Here is a 13,554-nt window from a genome sequence, read left to right as displayed (position 1 = left end):
TGCATTAGCTCCAGACAGCTAACAACAGTGTGATGAGCAGGAAGCTGCTCGTGGAAAAGCTCTAGTGTGCAGGATTTGGCGGAATCTAGCAGGGAGGCTGCAGATCGCAACCCACTCATGAACCACAGACTGAGAACCCACTAAAAGTTCTCCCGCGTGCGTGCCAAGCGTGCTAAATTGTTGATAGAATTATGGTGGCCGACGCGAAAACATGACAGTGGGAAAGTCCCAATCTAGAGCCAGTGTTTCAGGTAATTATACCCTGAAGACACATAATTATCAATACCCCATTTCTGCCAATAGATCCTCTAAATGTTAAACACTGTACCTCTTATCACAATCAACAAATCACAATTGCTTTCATGACTTACAGGGAGACTTGAATAGAACGGAGGCATTGTTAATGTCATTAGTTGCACGTGTGATTTCCCTGCTATGACCAGTCTAAATGTGTGCTGTGGGACTTTGTGATGCCTGGACTTCAATTTTACGCTCTCACACCCTCAAATAAAAAGGAGGGTAAATATAGTGCACTATATATAGTAAATAGTGAGTAATTTCAGACACAGAGTGGGACTTTTATTGCTGTGTAAACGTTGGTGACATCATATTATTCTCAGTGTAAATCCAACCTGAGCAGAAGTCTAATCAGCCAGAATTGAAAACACCTGTGTGGGTGCGCAGGGCCTTTAACTTTAACAACAAGTGATGAACTTTGTCCTAACAATGAAAGATGATACAGTATACGTATATAAGCCTTGTTTTAAATCAGGCCCCTCTATATGACCAGGCAATTAAATATAGTTTGCTTTTATGCCTGCATGGTTTCAGAAACATTTTGGGAGAAAGCACTAAATTGTCTGTCAGGAGATTTGCTACTAATCTTCACATCTTTGACACGAGGAGTCGAGCTGCGGTTGAGATGGTTGTTACACCTGGTAAAGATGCCCCCATATGTCTCCATATAAAGATATTTTGGTCACTCCTAGATGGAAAAACTGGAAGAATTTGCTGGAGGAAAAAAACATCTGGGCTGCTCTGCTTTCCTGGCTGGCACTGCAGGAAATGTGCAGCTAGAAAGTGGATGGATTAACAGAACGAGGAATAACGTGAAATAGTTTACTTTATTTATAACTCAGAACAGTTTGGAGTAGTTTCCATTTTAGGTAAATTGTATCGACTCTCTCTAAATAATAAAAATTTAACTTGATTTTCAGAGTTTAGAATTATGCAACAAGTCAAAGGAGCAGCCAGTCAGTCTTATTCCACTCAGATCTACTAAAATAACTCATAATATATCTTTTCCATGTGCTGTCCTTGGTTTTCTTAGCTCTTTCTTCATGTGTAAATGCTTTCACAGATGCATGCAGACGGACTCGCAGTCCTGTGGGCAGTGAGCTCACGGAGGCGTGTCTGAGAAAGCTGCCAGAAGCAGAAGCAGTCGGAATCGAGGCAGACAATAAAATCAAAAAAAACAACTACGATGCCATGATCTGGAGGAGGTATTTACGCTGCGTAACACTTTACCAAGTCCATCTGCAAACAGTGCAGAGAGCTGCAGTCAACAACACGTTGGATTATACCTCCCTGCTGAAGAGCATAACTTCAACATAAAGTTCAGTTTATGTAAAAGGATTTTTTTTTTGTCTTTTTGACTGTAAACACAATATTAAATTCTTTCATATCCAAAAGGACAACTACGCAAAACAATATCAATATACTGAACGATCGAATCAACCTTCCTTCTTGATCTTTCCTGCCAAAATGTGTTCTGTGCAACTTGGCCAGTGGCTCGGTCTACCTTGGCTGCACAAACAATGGCAATCAGTGACTTCACACCGCTAACCAGATCCGCAGTTAAGCAACGTCACAGTGCCGCTTACACGCAGCCTTGAACTCATTTACAGGAAAGCCTCAGACTTATCTATTTCCATCTACGTATACAAATCCTGACATGTTTACTCCGATGAAATCAGCTCACGGCCTGGTTCACTCTCTTTTTCCATGTGCTCTTCAGAGATACTTTTTGCAAAATCAAAACAAGCAGCTCATCTTTCACACAAGCTCAGCTTACCTTTCTCCTCCTCAACGAGACAGAGGTTCAAACTGTAGTTTGCATGTTTTAGTGGTTTATTGGGGGCTCGATCTGACATAAAGATAACTTAACATAGTGGACACCTGGGTTTACAGTGTCTTTCTTTCCATTTTAGCTTTGCATTTTGTTTAATCTGTATAATGTGGTAGAATAAAAATGAAGATAAAATAAAAACCTCTCCTGGAAAGACGATACTTTTGGCCTCTCTGCCCCAGATTTAGACTGCAGCAGTGGAGCGACGACCTCCTGGTGCGTACAGAGGAATAGGGACTCATCATCCTCTTTAGGTAAACATCAGCTCGTCTCTCAACACACTTAAGACATGAAACAACATCTTAGCCTCACCAAGGCCCTGCTGATCTCTAAAATTCTAACAGGCATTTTGCCATCGTGTCCCTTCTCATGAAAGCCTGGATGTTAAACGTCAGCAATGAGGCAGAAGCAGAAAGACCAGGATGTCATAATGTTTACAGTCTTTTAATAAAATCAGTTTAGTTTCCACTGATGACACTTTCTATGGTCCGGTATTAATAGCCAGATAATATAGGAAGACACAAATACTTAGCAAGGCAGCATGGTTTACAAAAAGACCTCATCTGTGACAAAGTATGAAGCAAAACTAGAAGCATTATTTGAAATCGTATCACTTTGAGAGAAGCTTACTACAAAGTCGGTGGAGGTGATGTTGGTATTTTCTCGATATTCCCTTCTGACCCCGTCACCTTATGCTGCACATCAGCAGATTTGAAGCACAGGCGTGATATGTTTCATTTAAAATACCAAAACCAAAGACAAACAACAGCAGGTAAGAAATCATTTCAAGAGAACCATAAAGTACCGTTAACCCTGGACCTGCGTACAATTACTAAGCAACAAATTAATTAAAGTACGGCCAAAGCGTAACATCGTACTGGTTCCAGTACAGCTCTCTGGTGACCAGCCAGTTTGGATTTTGCGTAACTCGTCGAGAGATTACAGCGCTTTCACTCGTTAATATGAAAGTAATAACTGCATGAATATGTTTCACTCCATTACATTTCATTTCCAATGATTTCTTTGGCTGAATATTGACCAAAGGCCTGCAGCCATTTTGGAAAAACAATACAACTGGTATTAAAAGGCACAATCCATAAACCGAGTGTAAACAAAAGGGTAAACAACTAGAGAAGTTTAAAATTTGCAAACACCGTTTGAAATACAAAGACTTCAACAGAGGCGGTTAAATATTACAGCAAACAGTAAAGTAAAACACACTAAATGCTTTTACACATTATTGTTATTTTGCTGGTCAAAATGACGGCTTGACCAAACCCTTTCTGATATCCTAAATGCAGTTTAAAATCCAGTCCAGGACCAATCCATCAACGCCATCTGAGAAACTGCTCAGTCCAAGTTCACAATGTTGAGGTGCTGAATGATGCACTGTTGTGCTCAGACTGAAAGAAAATCACATGACTGAGGTAGAACATTAATCTTAAACAAGAACATTAAAATCGGTAAAATGATAATTTACTCGTTTTAATACTGTAATGACACGAGTTACACTACATTAGACGTTTGGGTAATACTGCGACTGAACTCTACTCTGGCACATGTTCAGAGATGATTATATAATCAAGGTTTCCCCTGAGAGCATCTCGGCTGGAAAGGTGCACCAGTGAACGGGTCGTTCAGAGGTCTTCCCCCGATGGTCCAGGAATGCAGAGGCCCCACCGCTACCGACCCCACGGCGGCCTGCTGACCGATCCTGGAGACGACCCGGTGCACCGCCACCGGCTGCTGGAGCAGAGGCGTCTCCGTGCGCAGAGGAGGGGCCCGGATACCGAGACACTGAGGACCGGGAGGAGAGGGTCCTGGGACCAGGTGACACTGTCTGCTGGTTTGAACCTGCGGCGTACCAGACTTAAATATGTGAGCGTTAGCGGGATCAGCTTTGGTGGTTTCCTGCCTCTTTCCAAACGGCGCCTGGAGGAACACATCAGAGGCGTCAGCAGGTTTTTGAGATGTAGAAGAGGAGGAGCTGCCGAGCGCCATCTTGCTTTCTGTTCCTGGCGTTTGAAACGGGGCCAGCTGGAAGACATCAGAGGTGACTGGGCTGACCTGGAACTGGGATACGTGGTTGACAGGTATGAACGGCAGGCTAGTGGAAGAAGCTGGTATTGTGTGGTGCTGCATGCCGCTCTCATCTGATGGCAACATGTGTTTATCATAGACACATGCAGCAGTCCTCGGCCGCTGATGCTCCTCAGTGAGCTGCACAGAGGCCACAGCCTGAGCAGCTGGCAGTGCGTGACTGTTGAGCTCCCTCTGCAGGTCTGTGTGTGGAAAAGATGAGAGAAAGGTCAGATATGAAGATACATGAAAGATTTACTGACCTCTGAATCTTATAGATATCATATGAAATACAAATATTTTGCCATCTATGATATTAACCACAGGAATGTATGCTCAGGTATTTAATTTGTATTGTTTACATTTGTGCTTAGTGAAAATGAGTGATGTAAAAAAATAGATAGATATTTCAGAATTCCAATAACGATATATCGGTCAATATATATTTTTTACACAAACATGTTTGATAAATACCTTTTGAATTATGAAAGATTTGTGAATAAGACATGTACTGAATGGGACATTTAATAGTTGAAAAGGAAATGTCAGTGATTGCTGGAGACAAACTATCTGCAACAATATAATATTGTCTGATTTGTCAGAAATGATCCTAACTCACTGAGTTACAGGTGTATCGCTGACTGTTGACTCTTAAGTTTAACATGACAGCCTCTCGGACGGTAGACAAAGATGGATTGACATATTAATGGGACATGAAGGTCTTACCTGAGTTGAATTAACCTGCTATATGAGCAGAATAAGAATTTGATTAGTGCATCACACAAATAAATCTCCCTTTCTAGATTATGCTTAAAATGAACAAATCATTTACAAGATAATTGAACATCTTAGCATCTCACCCAAAGTACTTAATGCAGTGTGATGAGAGGCGATTAAAAGAGCACTCCACCAAATGATCACAGCACTCCTTTAACATCAGACTCACGGTGGACACTTTTGAAGAAAAATTAAAAAAAAAAGGATAGAAATGTACACAGCAGAACCAGAGATATTGTCTTCTTCCTTGTCAAAACCTGGGGCCTACATTACCCACAATGCAACTCAAACCACCTACAGTTCAGCTGAGATTCAGGTGTTGTGCTAGTTGTGGCTAATAATGCTAATTTATGTCATTTCCAGCCTGAGTTTACCAAACTTTGTGCAGCTCTCTGGAGCCACAAAAGGCTTTAAAGTTGTTTTTTTCCACATACAGAATACAGTAGTGAGCTACTCAAGGCCTGTGAACAGACTGTGTACAAAAGGTGCAGCACAACAGTTAACTTGTGTTGAGTTACATCAACCAATATGCTGGACAACAAAGAACATCTGACAATCAATACTCAACACGTTGACATTCACATTTGTATTTTATTTGCCATCCCTTTATAATTCTTTAATCATCTCACAAAAATAGAAGGAGCACACGATACCACAGCTCTGATGCAGGTTTTGGGGCCGTAAAGACGAGAGGCGTCTCGAAAACACTCAATGGTATCAGATAATCGACGGCTTTCATTTGTGGCAAAACAACGGAGAAAAGGAGGGGCTTCTGTTTCACACCGAGGACTAATCTCACTACCTGCTGGGCTTCACCGGTTACAACACACACACACTGGCGGCTACGGGGAGAAAGCTCGGGAGTTGCATAGGTTCAGACAGTAACGGCAAATGTTCAGAGGAAGGATCGGAGAGATAAAAACATTATGTGAGTCTTTAGTTGCACATGCAGCACCTACAGTAACACACACCTACGAGGAAGTTGCTTTGAAACCAGCAACTCCTTAAGTTGTCGTCGTTTTTTTTTTTTTTTTTTCAAAGACCAGAGGTTTAGTAACTCAAAAGTTGAAATCAGGAGTTCTACACAAAAAAATGAAGGAATAACATTGAAATAGGACAGAAATCAAGAGTTTAAATTCATTATCGGGGTAATTTATCGTCAAAGAACAACAAATTTTTTAGATTCTGAATTCTAACATTCAGTTTGGAGGAGATTTATCTTACACTGCAGGACTTTGTCTTAGTGTGATATATCTAACTAGCAAGTGGAAACCCATTAAGATTTGAAGGGACTATTTTAAGTAGATCTCACAAAAGCAAACACTTCCTAAGATGATGAAATGAATAAAAGTGATGGAGGCGGTCTTCCCTTTTATCATGCAGGCCAAATCATTGAGTTTGATCCTACAGAAACGTATATATATATATATATATATATATTGCTGATTGGAGCTGATATCTTTGTATGTTGTATTTGTGTTGCGTCTCCAGATTCAACCTCCTCACACGTCACAGAGCCCCTCACACATTCACCTCTCAGACAAACTAAACTGCAATACGGAGCGCAGACTTGGGGAGCAGTAGGCCAAAACGTATCCAACTCTCAGATGTAGCTCTGACTTCCTGAGAGAATTTAGGGGGGGGTGGGGGGGGGGGGGGGGGGGCTGTGCTTTCAGAAGAGATTTTAATGACAACGCAACCGTCGCCATATTTGCAGCAAACAACACCACAAGTGGGCTACTGGGAAACACATCCAACAATTCTGACTCCACACACACACACACATACTTATCATAACACTGTATATACCGACACACATGAACATTCAACAACACTGCCATGCTTTGCTTTTTGATATGAATTCTGTGATCACCAAAGCAGGTAAAGCTGAACACAAAGCTTCACAGAGTACAAGTTGCAGAAAAAGCTCCTAGTTTAGCGATGAAATGAAACGGGGACTAAGATTTAGAAGGTTGAACTCCCGCCTTCCGGAAAAACGGTTTTGAATAAAAATATAACCCTTCACATCTGTCCGTGTAAACAAAGGAAACACAGGCTCACAAAGGTAGAGGAGGTGGAATAAGACAAGGCATTCAGCCTAATCTCCAGGTTGAACAAAGACGAGGATTTTAATTTACTGACAATAGTTGAATAGATAGAACCAAGAAACAAAAACCTCTCAACACACAATTCCACAAAGAGGAATGAAATATATATATATATATATATATATATATATAGTATTCTTCAATATTATTCAGTGATTATGGTGTCAGAATCATAGATATTTTTTATTAAAGACTAATATTCATTTTTTACATTCATTCTCTAACACTCTATTCATATTAACATTTATTAACAGGAAAACAATGTCATATATATATATATATATATATATATATATATATATATATATATATATATATATATATATATATATATATATATATATATATATATATATATATATATATATATATATATATATATATATATATATATATATATATATATATATATATATATATATATATATATATATATATATATATATATATATATATATATATATATATATATATATATATATGGATATATGAGAGATTCCACAAGTAAAGCAATATGTTTTCCACAAGTAAAGCTTCATGACAATGACTTAATATTTACACGGGAAGAAGAACCAATTGTCTGGTCTGGATCAGAGCCTGCAGGGGTCGCAGATATCTATTTACATAAATTAGGAGTGAACAAATGGCAGGAATGTGGGAAGGATTGCACAATGCGGAATGAATGCTTGCGTCGATATTCAAAACAAAAAGTGCAAGTGAGTGAAAGTGATTTTTAAAATGCCATATTAGACTGTTTCTGTTGGTGCCAAAAGGTTTACCTGAACAGTCGTTAATGGTCTCGCTCTAGATAAACACTACTGCATTTCTACTATATTCTATTACGGCTTATTATTCTAATTATTGTCATGAGTTCATGCATTTTCTATTGATATGGCACGCTGCTATAAACACTGTTAAAATGACCCTGATTTGTCATTTACTTCCAAAACAAGCCATTGCTCGCCTCAAGGATGAAATCAAAAATACGATCATGAGAACGGGTCCTCATTTTAAAAGTTCAGTTTGTCTGTTCGACATCATTTAAATATTTAGAGTTCAGCTGATATACTTTCTGCACCAGTCAGCAGTTTATTTACAGATTACTTTATGGCACTTCACCGTTTCTCACAATGACTCAGCATGGTGGTTATGGCCAGATTTGGGTTTTTTCAGTCTAATCTATGGAGCTTTAAATTGTTAAAGATATTCAAACCAAAGAGGTAACATTTATGCTACTGTGCAAATCAAGCTACATGACTAAGTTTCCCTTTTGTAGAAGAAATAAACTGACCGTATTTCAACAAATGGTCATTCAACCTTTCCATGGTTCCTACTTTAAAATGTGCAAATAAATCCGGGGAGGAGAATTTAAAAAGGCAAACAACAACAATTTCACTTGTGCACGATAATAACTACAACCACTTATAACTATATGCCTATTGCACATTACAACAATGATCTTCTATTGTTTCGCTATTAGACATAATGCAATATTGCTCAAACAAACTGGATTGTAATAATACATCCTGATTGACGGAGAGAGAGATGTAATAGTTAATGTTTGGAGAGGATGATGTTAGTGTACTGGCCACTTTTTTGAAACCAATGGACGGACGACACATGAGACTACAACAAAGAGAAAATGTGAGTGAGAGGGTGAGAGGTGAAGAGAAGCCAGATAATGCAGTCGATGCGGCGGAGAGGACAGGTATGAAGAAGCACTGAAAGGCGAAGGACGTTTCTACTGTCGGAACTAGAATGGAGATGACAGCCGGAGGGGGGGGGGGGGGGGGGGAAGCGAGCTATGACAACAGTGTTGATTGCTGTTATGCTATGCCAGTCTATAATCCAGTGTTATAGCCTCTACTGGGGGGGCGGGGGGGGGGGGGGCGTCTATAAGTCGATGAGCTGGTCCACCAGCAGCATGGAGCGGGCCAAGCTGGACAGGCTGGATTCAGAGCCGCCACTGTTACTGCGCGAGTGGCCTCCTGAAACTGGCCGGAGAGACAGCGAGACGAATACAGGCAAACAGAGGAGGGGGGGGGGGGGGGGGGGGGGGGGCAGAAGAGCAGGAGTCACGATAAGCACACAGAGCAGTCAGGGAGGGGAAGAGAGAGAGAGAGAGAGAGAGAGAGAGAGAGAGAGAGAGAGAGGGCAGAATTTACCCATTTACCTCTACTGGTTTAAAAACATTCTGAGGATGCAAAAGCAGTGCATGCACCTGATCCTGTTATCAGTAGGTTTTATGACTTTATTCATTATTTAGGATATCAGCATGCGACTGAGGGGAAACTCCAATAAAGAGCCAATCCCTGAGTCTTTAATCCTGAAGACCAACGTGACCCCACCTGCGCCTCCGTGGGCGGACAACGTAAAGACTTACCTTGGGAGTTCTTGCGGCCTGTGACGGGAATCGGATCAAACTCGTCCTCTGTGCCTCCCTCTGCTGTGGGCTGCTGGGGCTCAAAGTCTGAGATCAGGAGACACGAGTCTGCAGAGGATAGAAGAAAGGTGGGTCGTAGCATTGCAGAGTAGATGCCTCACCCACAAATAGTTTAGGCCAACAACAATAAGACTCAACAGCTTCATCGGCATGATAAAACATTTTCATAAAAATCAGCAGTTACTGCAAAACCACATCAGAAGCTCTCCAGTGGTACAAATCCTGTTTGATGAGATATTATGAGGAGAGATCAGCAGTAATTAGGATCATGCAGCTGCTGCACACTGATTCAGAGTTGGCGCCGTCAACAGCAGTCAAATGCCTTCGTTCACAGCTGTGCAGCTCTCAATGTGGGACACACATTGTGGGTATTCCATTAAAAGTTATTAATCCCTCTATACACAGGAAACCCATTACAGGGAATGGATCAAGTTTATCATTTTATTTACTTGCCTTGAATGTTGAAAATGTATGAAGTTATGTCATAACAGTCTGTCAGTGTTTTAAAAATTCCAGCTTTCTGCACAAAATAATAAAGTAATCTTATGTCAACATCAACAGCTCAAGGAGTTTGAAAGTTGTAGTTTCTGAAGTTTATTTTGGAGTTTTTCTGCCCTCTAGTGTTGACAATAGCTTTAAGTCCATGTTGCCGATCAGAGCATGACTATCAGCTCTGTAGATCAGGTGTTCTCATTCGAGGAGGTTTCATGATGGCGCCTCCCATCTTTGCATTGATTCATTGGAATACCGTTCGCCATCTGTCTATATCGCTGGAGAACTTGTTTCGATAAAACACAAGAGCCACAGAGCTTGAACTACAACAGCTAATAATTAGCTTTCCTTTGCTGTCCGTAGACCCTTAGCTTGCTATCGGTGGCTAAGTCCTTTGGGCCCCAAGGAGCCACACTTACTGATCCGCTGCGTGGCCTACGTACCAGCTTTTATTACAAAGAGGCTGGATTCAAAATGCGGCAGAATATATATTTGGATTTCTTTGAGAAAACCTCCCTTGGAAGCTTCCAAAATCTCAAAGAGCCATATGGCTTTACCAGCCAGGATCTCTTTAGATTCTTGCAGCTGAGACACCACATTGATAAAACATTTAGTTCAGAAGGAACTGGTACATAAAGAGGTGTTTTTCAGCAGCTGACCTAGGTCTCGGAACTATTTTAAAACTATACAACGGCTTTCAAGAGCTAAGGGCGGTGAACACATCCCACATTAAAGAAGTCGTTAGACTCTTACAGCTTACCTGCTACAGGCTGTGCACAGTCTCCAGACAACAGGCTGAAATCATCCAAAGCAGAGGCGGCGGAGGTGGGAGCAGAAGAGACGGAGGAGGCGGCACTGCTCGCTGCTGGAGGGGCGGACGGACCACAGAGCAGAGAGCCCAGGAGAGAGTCGTCTGTGGCGAGAGGGTCTGCGGACGGTCAGGAGAAGCCAAAGGTAGACAGAAAACAGGGTACAGTTTAGTTCAGTAGGGATTCTAAGAATCATGCACTAAGCCTCCGACTTAGAAACAAAACACATGCCTGCTTGCAACACGCACACACGCACACACACCTTTTGCAGAATCTTCCACGGAGCCCCCGAAGAGATCGGACAATGACAAGAGGTCGGGAAGCATGAGCGAAGATGTGTCTGGGGATTTGAGTCCTTCAATCAGCTTCTCTGAAGGCAATGAAGAATTAAGACACGATAAAGGAGACGTACTTTAGCAAAGTGCAATAACAATACCAGCTGTTGCAAAAATGCAAAAGGCTCAAAGAGAAATACTGCCAGTACAGTGGACAGACGGATGACTACGGGCTGAAAGGAGTGTGTTCAATGGTTTGGAGCCAGACTGGCTGTTGATCATGTACCAGATGTTACGACCATGTCATAGCATCATTTATTCATTTTTTATTATTTATTCATTTTACTAACGATTAATAAGGACAAACAACACATACATTTTTCAAATATTGAGGATATAGATTTCTTAAACACCATGTTTCATGATTTTAATTGGACAATATACTGTATATATAAATAATTTGACCATAAAAAGGCGTATTTGTGTGTAATATGGATCCACGGAGAGAGGTATTTACCTGGTGCATCTGACAGGTCGAGGAGACCAAAAGGATCCGGGATGACCAACAGAGAGGCGCCTGACTCCACATCAAGAATGGTTGAAGGTCTTTCAACTACGAAACAGAGACTTATAATCCGTTACGAAGCCCAAACAGTCTAAAAATGCATTATGGGAGGAAGCAGATTTTATTTATTTTGATGTTTCATTACAAATGGTTCAAACTTGGCTTAAGTATTTCATATTTTAGGCCAATTATAACTAATAATACCGAGTGCGTCTTTGTTATCTGTAGCCGGTATTACAAAGAGAAACTATGGGTGCCTTAAATCCAGTTTTCACACGTCTACATAAACACAGCAATTCCTTGAGTGTGTTTTTATCACTCCAACAAACTGTATGATCTCTCTCTTGAATATTTCTAGACTGAGTGAGACTCACAGTGCTACCTAAGACAGTATATGAGCGAATCAATTATTGAACTTTTCCTTCTCGTTAAAGAAAACATTTGCCAAGTACAGCAGCAGTAGCATCAGAACTCTCTTTACATTAACGTCATGAGTGATGTCATTAAAATGTTGCGTTTCCCTCGTTCTGACTGAACCCTTTTATTTTATTTATGTGATGCACAATTGGCAGCTTGCTTTTGAAAGCCTCTTCAGGCCATCAGATTAATGGATCAGGTGCATTAACAGGTTTACATTACATTATATTCCTTCAGACTCGTGTAGCAAAATGCATCATGTGGCATCGGTACAACAGTGAGCATTGAAGTGGGGAACAACTTATGAAGATATCTTTCCTGTAAATCTCAGTCTGAGCCGAAGAACTGTGGTAACAAGCGCTCAGTGCTGTCGAGGACAGCGGGGACATGCCCCCCCCCCCAAAGATATGGAAATTTTAACAAATGTTTGTAAAGACCAATCATCAAATGCCTCCACAGCTAGCATCTAATTGGTTTAAAGTTAAACAGAATAGTTTTTCCACAGTTTAACAAGATTAAATTCCTATTGTTTGCAGCAGACCCTGGTTACCTGCTTTCATTAGCTTTATCACACTTATTGTATAATGACTTAAATAACTCCAAAGACAAAGTATTTGCTTTTTATGAAATATCTTTAAATGTCTTGTCAGTCTGAAACTGTTAGTAGAAACAGCGTGAGTTCGTGATGATGCCACTAAAGGGACTGTGGTGTTTCATGGGTTCAGGTCCATGAAGAAGCAAGAAAAGAAGAACAGTGAATTTATAGACTGTCTGAAGGGAAACAATGTGACGTACCAGTATCTTGAGGTGTATTATCCACAGATGAGGCCTGCAGGCCTGGTATCAGCTCCTCTGAGGATGATGGCTCCATTTCTGAAGGTAGGTCTGAAAAAAAAAAAAAAAGGAAATTCACAGTTATTAACAGTTTAAAACATATTAAAAACACATATTCATGGTACTATACACGGTAGTACTTATAATAGTACCAGTAGGCTTTTTGTCCTCCGTTTTGAATTCCTCTACAGTGAGGTTGGAAAAGTTGTCATCGTCGAAAGGGTTCCACGTGGATTGTGTTGGCGTGTTGGCGGCATCGCCGGACGCAAGAACAGTGGAGCCATCTTTGTTTTGGTCCTGATCTGCGTCACCAACACCGAGCTCAACGAGCTGGGCGGTGCTTGGTTGAGATGCAAGTGACCTACGGGTAAAAATACGCACAAAATATTATAATATAAAGTTTATAATATAAACTGCCAGGCCACTTGAATTTGAGCTGTTATTTAGGTTTATGCCAGTACACGTGCAACTTACTGGTTGAGGGCAGCGTCTCCGTCAGCTCCTTGAGGCTGCAGTGAGGAGTCGCTCGCTGGAACTCCGGCAACGCTGCTCGCTGAGGCGTCACTCGGTGTGCGTTGGTGGCCTCGCTCTTCGGTAGTCTTTGGAGAAGCAGGTGGAGTCTGATGG

At 41.1% G+C, this 13,554-nt stretch overlaps 1 protein-coding gene across 2 annotated transcripts in view; it reads right to left on the bottom strand.

Annotated features, from left to right (window-relative positions):
• Positions 1-2,556: 2,556 nt before the first annotated feature.
• Positions 2,557-13,554, bottom strand: part of LOC142947453 (AP2-associated protein kinase 1-like) — a 20,564-nt gene continuing 9,566 nt past the window's right edge. The window contains exons 13-20 of one of the 2 annotated variants that reach the window (XM_076089053.1): positions 13,402-13,547; positions 13,080-13,288; positions 12,889-12,978; positions 11,629-11,724; positions 11,099-11,206; positions 10,788-10,955; positions 9,476-9,583; positions 2,557-4,410 (exon numbers count right to left, since the gene is read on the bottom strand). In XM_076089053.1, coding sequence (XP_075945168.1) covers positions 3,710-4,410; positions 9,476-9,583; positions 10,788-10,955; positions 11,099-11,206; positions 11,629-11,724; positions 12,889-12,978; positions 13,080-13,288; positions 13,402-13,547 — 1,626 coding nt within the window. In that variant the 3' untranslated portion in view covers positions 2,557-3,709. Of the gene's footprint in view, positions 4,411-7,583; positions 9,087-9,475; positions 9,584-10,787; positions 10,956-11,098; positions 11,207-11,628; positions 11,725-12,888; positions 12,979-13,079; positions 13,289-13,401; positions 13,548-13,554 lie in introns of those variants that run through there. The other variant, XM_076089061.1, reaches the window with a different exon arrangement.

This window comes from Anarhichas minor, unplaced genomic scaffold (genome assembly GCF_050575085.1).
Source record: "Anarhichas minor isolate MPS153535 unplaced genomic scaffold, ASM5057508v1 ptg000002l, whole genome shotgun sequence".
In the NCBI taxonomy this organism is placed as follows: domain Eukaryota; kingdom Metazoa; phylum Chordata; class Actinopteri; order Perciformes; family Anarhichadidae; genus Anarhichas; species Anarhichas minor.
This window is presented reverse-complemented; position numbering and strand designations above follow the sequence as displayed.